This window comes from Blennius ocellaris (genome assembly GCF_963422515.1).
Source record: "Blennius ocellaris genome assembly, chromosome: 22".
Taxonomy (NCBI): Eukaryota; Metazoa; Chordata; class Actinopteri; order Blenniiformes; family Blenniidae; genus Blennius; species Blennius ocellaris.
Genome location: NC_137671.1, coordinates 12,933,643 through 12,940,263, shown reverse-complemented (window position 1 = coordinate 12,940,263; position 6,621 = coordinate 12,933,643). Strand labels below are relative to the sequence as shown.

The following is a 6,621-nucleotide window of genomic DNA, read 5'->3' as shown; positions in this document are numbered from 1 at the left end:
AGAATATTGACGGAAGTAAGAAGTGAAAACATCAACACTCCACAAATACCTTAACTTTGTCTTATCAAAGCGCAGAAAATGGAGAGCGATGAAACGCTCCGTGGCGCAGCGAGGACCCCTCCGTGCGTAACGGAGAGGTTTTGGCAACTCTTTTACGCGGCTGAATTTGACACTTTTCTCAACGCTTTACGGTGCTGTAAAGTACTCATATACCCGTCTTACACACGGGACAAAGTCCTAAGATGGGTAAATAAAACGCAAACTCGATATTTGTCCAGATCCAGGCCAGTAAACTCCCACCCTCCTTTACCTTTGGCGAACCCGGCTTACAATTTACGCACCGCGAAAATGTGGTGCGGTTTTAACAACACAGCCTAAGTACTTTAATCAGCCTCGTTTGGCACACACTGTACGTGCAATAAAGCATCCTACAATAAATCAATGACCACATCAACTCCTCGGTAATAAATAAAAACGCTCGCCTTATTTGTCCTTCGTCTCGGTTGGCAAGGAGACGATGGTGTCCAAAAGTGGTGGCGCTCCATCCAACCTGCCTGATAGCACACACGCAGTATTATTGTCCTCCAACTCATGGTTAATGTATAATTTGGGCCATATGGCATTTTAAAATCTGAGCCTTTATTTCGTGGGCACTTCGATCTCTGTGGACCCAACTAATGATATTCAATTAGTCATTAAACAGGCCAAAAGACGAGGCTCGTGTGGGTTTTCACATAGGCTAATATTTGCTCGTCAAATATTTCCCTTTGAAACGTTTACAGCGCATTTTTATCTGCTGGCTGCCCAAGGAACATCTGTGAGGGTTATTTTAGCCTCTCTCTTCTGGGTGAATGAGGTCCCCCAATTGGCCCTCTCCTTGCGCCCACCTACGAGTCTATTTGTTCACGTTTTGAAAGGAAATGTAATAAAGAGAGACTACGTGATGGATTTATGATTTATGAAAAGCACTTTACCATATGGCAGTCGTCATTGGAACAGATTTCCAAATGTTTGTTTTATGAAAGGAGAGCAGAGATCCCCTTAATCCAAACCACTTACACCTGAAAAGATGCTCGCGTCACGTGACCACAAGTCACCCCCCGCCCCCACCCTTTCACTAAAGTAGTTATGTTGATCATTTAGTTTCCAAATTGATGTTGTTATGTTACTTTGTGTCGAAATAGGAAGATGATAGACTGAACTAATGCACTAGAAAGAAGCTCGCCTCGTTGAAACAGATGGCAATCACTGCGCAACAGAAAACTCTGAGCTCTCCAACCTTAATATCTGCTCCAGTGTATTGAGCGATCCTTTGACAATCTCAATCTGGACTTGGCTCATAATACGTTTCTCGTCTTTGATACGTTGCTCCAACGGTATCGAACCAGTTGGGTTGTGCGCGAAATTTCACTTTTAAAAAAGCCTTTCCCTGCGTATTTCTCAAATAAAACGGTTGGAACTTTTTGTTATTTAAAAAAAATACCAAACAAAACAAATCTCCCAAAACAATTCAGCCAACACCGAGCACAATATAAACACAAAGAGTACGATTTTCTTTACGCAGGGAAGGTTTTGACCTGAGGACGCGTCAATCTTGTGTGTCCGCTCCCTCTTCCAAACAATATTGACTCTTGAGGAGACGGGCCACCACGTCATGGCCTCGGTTTGCTGCGATATAAATGTCTGTTGATGGGTGTAACATCCCTCAGTGTCATTCACCAGAGGTGCGTAAACGCACATGGTCGGGTTTCCTTTTTCCTTTTCCTTTTTCCTTTTCTAACCTTTTCATTCTTCACATTGCGCTCTGAGGACGCGTCAAGTGTCACATTTTGGAACAAGAGGAGATGCGCGCACCAAACGTGGACATCAAAAATAATGGTAAAGTTAAGGTTTCTTTTCTTGTTTCTTGTATGGGCACTATCAACATTTTACCTTTATTCTTTTAGGCCGTATTTCGTACGGCAATTCATCATATATCAGTCTTCCAAGCACATGTGTGAGCTGCATGCAAGTGGTTCAAAATGCTGCTGCGAGACTTCTAAAACAGGCTCCCAGGCGCTGCAACCATTTTAAAGTCACTGCACTGGCTTCCAGTTCATTTTAGGCTCCAGATCAAAATTCTTGCGCTTGCGTTGTCCAACTCTTGTTTATATCTAAGAGCTACTTCAGTCCCATGTCTCCAGGACATTGACGTCTTCTGAAAAATCAAGTTGAAAAAAATAAAATATGCTTTCGAGGTTGTTGCTCTCAGACTTTGGAAATGTCTCTGGTTCCATTGAATTGTGCTCGTCAGCTTTTGTTTTCATCATTTTACTGAAAAGCACAACCTATAAATGGTCTGTACATAAACAATTCGATTAATCAATTTGGGGTTTGGTATTCTTCTCTTGACTAATTAAATGTAATTATTCATTCATTGCTGTCCCATATTGTTGAGATATGATATACAGACAGGTACAAGATTGATTCAAATGGCTTATGTCGTGTGTGTGTATGTGGTAAAGGTGGTGGAAGTGTGAACCAGCTTGGTGGCCTGTTTTTGAATGGCAGACCTCTCCCAGAATCCAAGAGAAGGAAGATGATCGAACTGGCCTCAGAGGGAGTCCGTCCAAGCCAAATATCCCGGATCCTCCGGGTAAATACAACAAATGGCACAAATATATCATATTTATGGGGTTTAAATATCCAAAGATATGGTCTTTATATTGATGGATCCCTTTTGGATTTGCATTGTTTCTTGTGGAGGCACCAAAAGGCGACCTTCGCAGGGTGATTGTAACCATTTTATTACTATCCTGTCATGTAAACAAGACAAGCACACTAACATCCATAACTCTTGGACCATTTGGAAAATCCAAAAGTACCGGAAAGAAGGGAAATATAACTTTTACAGGAGATACGAGTCATCAGCATGAGTGTCCAATCAGAGAGGATGTCACACACTTGAGGTTTGATTACAAGCAACACACAGTAATATTGATTGCATTGACAAATATTACAAGTATATGGTTGCTTGGAAAAAGGAGGGCAAAAGCACTCGTTTATTTACATTATTTGGTAATTCAGCTGTGAAATCAAAAATAAATCAAGTAAATTTAGTGGTAAAAGCGTTAAAGTGAATGTTTTCACTGATGTTGCATCAAACTGTACATCAAAGATTGAATTATTCACTTAATGCATTCATTTCTTCATTTTACTGTCATTGGATGAGTTCACGTTTACTCTTGGTAATGCGTATAGTGCGTATGATTTCAGACTTTTGCAGGTTTAATGAAATCCACCTCACTGCATCTCTCAGGTGTCTAATGGATGCGTCAGCAAGATCCTGAGCCGCTACCGCCGCACGGGACTCCTGGAGCCCAAGACTATCGGTGGGAGCCGCCCTCGGCTTCTCACGCCCGGCGTCATCTCCACGATCGTCCAGTGCAAACGGGAAAACCCGACTATTTTCGCCTGGGAAATTCGTAAACGGCTCGCAGCTGCAAGAATATGCAAGGCCTCTAAAGTTCCCAGTGTAAGCAAACGGTAAAAAAAATTCAACATTGTTTCGATGAAGCGGACGATATTCCAGTACTCACTTGATTGTGCATTCCTGCACACCGTGTTCCGCAAGGTGTCGTCGATAAACAGGATGCTCAGGAAGATACATGTGGACCATGGACCCATGTGCATGGAGGTCATCAGGACTGAGCAGGGTAAAGCATCTAGGACAACAGGAGAAACTTAAGTATAAAGAAAAAAAAAACTTGTGTTGTCCATCATGTTATCTGTTCTAAATAACCAAATATACTTTTACTAAAGACGATTCTGTTCAGTATTATTCTTGAGAGCAAATGTCATTTGTAATTGGTTGACTTGCAGATATCTATTCTCTGGTACAAGACGAAGATATTTTTGAGACTGTGCACAATATTGACCAGAAATCTCGACGAGTCCAACAGAGAAATCGCACCACCTTCACCCCGGAGCAGAGCAGGGCCCTTGAACAAGGTATTTAAAATGGATGCAAACTAACACGTCGCCCGTTTCGCACTCAGAAAAGTATTAGAATACATGCTTTGAATCTCTCATTTCAGAATTCTCGCAGAGCCAGTATGCTGACATGTACACCAGAGAGAAGTTGTCTGCACAAATCAAACTTCCTGAGGACACTATCAAGGTAGGCTCTTCGTCTGAAATCCTCGCAGATTGTTCTCAGCGTCTATGTTTTTTGTGCCTGAGACTTTTTGCCTTATCTCTTAAGGTTTGGTTTTCGAACAGACGAGCTAAATGGAGGCGGGAAGTGAAGCAGAGAAGTGGTGCACAGAGTAAGTGTCTTTCTCATGATGTGCGAATTAAAAAAGTCATTACAGTAGGGAAGAGATGGCTAGCTACAGATATTTCATGCTCACAGGGTATATGGTTTTCATGACTACAAATTTAATAAAACATTTTTTTACTGATTTGATGTTTCAGAAGATGGTTGTGTGCATGCATTTTATTATCTCAAAAAGCAGCTTGTAAGACAGTAACTGACTGAATGCATGCTCTGGTTGAAATATGGGTGAAATGATCTTTAGAAACTGGCTCTGAATGGAGATGGGGGCCAGAATAAAAGTGATTTCTCTTCGTTAGGTAAAGATTAGTAATTATGTAAAGTTAAAAAAAAAGAATGGAGTCCATTACACTGATTTATATACTGAAGAGATGGAAAGGTGAAGATATAAATGAAAGGATATGCATCATATTGCCATTCATCCATAACAAATTGGAGTGACGTGAATGGTGATGGAAAGCTTCTTACAGCCGTCGACTCTTCATCCTTCACTTCCGCTAAAATCAATATATTTCTAACTGTGACAGCTAAAGACCCTCAAGAGCAAAGAAACTCAGCTCCTGTGAATCCAGAGATACCAACGAGCTTCACGTCTCCACAGGTACAGTGTGTCTATATCTAATTTAAGACAAAAGGTTTTTACAGCCAGAAGATATAATGCCAATAAGAGTTTATGTTCCTGTAAAATTACAGTTTTAGCAACACTTTTATGTTTATGTCATTGAAAAAAATTCAAAAACTTCCAGAAAGCAGAGAAATTGACATTTGTGTCCATACTGTATATGTACGAGGTTAATTGTGGGGAGATAAAGGAAGAATCACTGATTTATTGCTAAAGAAAAATGTAAAAAATAAAATAAAGTCTCACAGACATTTCTCCCGTTTTTAATTCAAGGCCACAGCGGCGTCGAGAGTTTACTGGGGAAACGCCACCGTGCACAGTGCAGCGACTGGGAGGATGCAAAATAGCTTCTCGCGTCCTCCGGAAGCAGGTAACGCCACGACGTTTCTGAACTGCTTCATTGTCTAAATCAAATACGCGTCAATAGCAGCTCACACAAGCAGAATGTTACCGTTTGCTCTTCCTTCTCGTCTTCTAATGGTAAAATAATCACCTCTTCTTTTAATATAATGTGCAGTTGTGCGGACTTTTGAAAGTCTGGCATCCACCGCCGCCCCGTCGTCGCTTCTGCATCACCCGAGTGACACTTTGGCCCACGGCATGAATCAGACTTTGCTGGATCCTCACAGAGATGGACCTTCCTTCCCACTGCTGCGGCATCATCACACAGGAGTGAGGACCGTCCTGCCGTTGGCTGCCGAGCCACTGGGAGCAGACTGTGCCGTGGCCCAGCAGTGGAACCAGCAGGGGATCCCTTTCACCTGGAGCCAGTTTCAAGTGAACGAGAGGTTTTTGTTTTCACAGGACGTGAATCCATACCACTAATCTGGAGGGGACGAGTGAACCAAAATGTCCTGCTTGGAAGGGCATAATCTGGCCACCAGAGGGAGACAAATAGCTAAGAGTTTAAATGTAGTCTTCTCGACTACCCCATGCATTCATCTGCTTATCCAGAACAGGGTCAATGGGGTCCTGCAGACAATCAACACATCCGCAGCCAGGAAAAACATGCAAACTGCACACGACAGCTCCCGGGAATTAGAGTTCAGGAACGTTCTCGCATTGAGGCAGCAAATGAAATTCGCAGCAGCGAGATGTCAGGAAGTCTTTTAGAACAAGAAAGGTTGGACCATTTGGATGTTCAGAACGTAAACGATTATGTGCCAATAAAGCCACGTTCTGCGTAGCAGGCTGCAGCACTAATAGAAGATAAATTACGATTTGGAGCGCAGCGTTAACAGGATGCCCTGCTGTGTATCTGGTCAATGACGAGGCCGTTCAGGTTTGACGACTTGTTGTTGACCGCCAGATGAATCGTTTCTCCACGGATCATTTAAGGTTACCCGCAGAGTGATATGGATTTTTTATTTTATTTTTTTTTAATCTCTTTTACAGTCACGGACTCACTGTTTGTCAAAGTGTAGAAGAAAGTGAACGGCACTCTTCCAAGGATTTCTGTCCAGGCAAAGAAAAAAACAAAACAAAAAAACAGTGGGAGAATCTATAAAAGTGGAGCTTCAAAAAGTCTAAACATGACCCGATATCTGCTCTGCTCGGTATCAGCTTTTTATGAGAGCAACAGGGCAGAGGCATTGAGTTCCTTCGTATCCCTTTACTACAGCGAAGAGACAGCACGGCCTGGACTTGCTTAGTAATTGGTCACCAGGGGTAAGATTGGGATCAG

General features: G+C 42.3%; 1 protein-coding gene across 1 annotated transcript; it reads left to right on the top strand.

Moving 5' to 3' along the window:
* Positions 1-242: 242 nt before the first annotated feature.
* pax4 (paired box 4) lies at positions 243-5,762 on the top strand (the record flags this gene model as incomplete). The annotated part of the gene is made up of 8 exons (XM_080518607.1): positions 243-246; positions 2,505-2,635; positions 3,299-3,514; positions 3,614-3,695; positions 3,862-3,990; positions 4,077-4,159; positions 4,244-4,307; positions 5,455-5,762. 8 exons carry the CDS (start codon positions 243-245, stop codon positions 5,760-5,762), a joined length of 1,017 nt encoding a protein of 338 aa, XP_080374733.1.
* Positions 5,763-6,621: the final 859 nt, after the last annotated feature.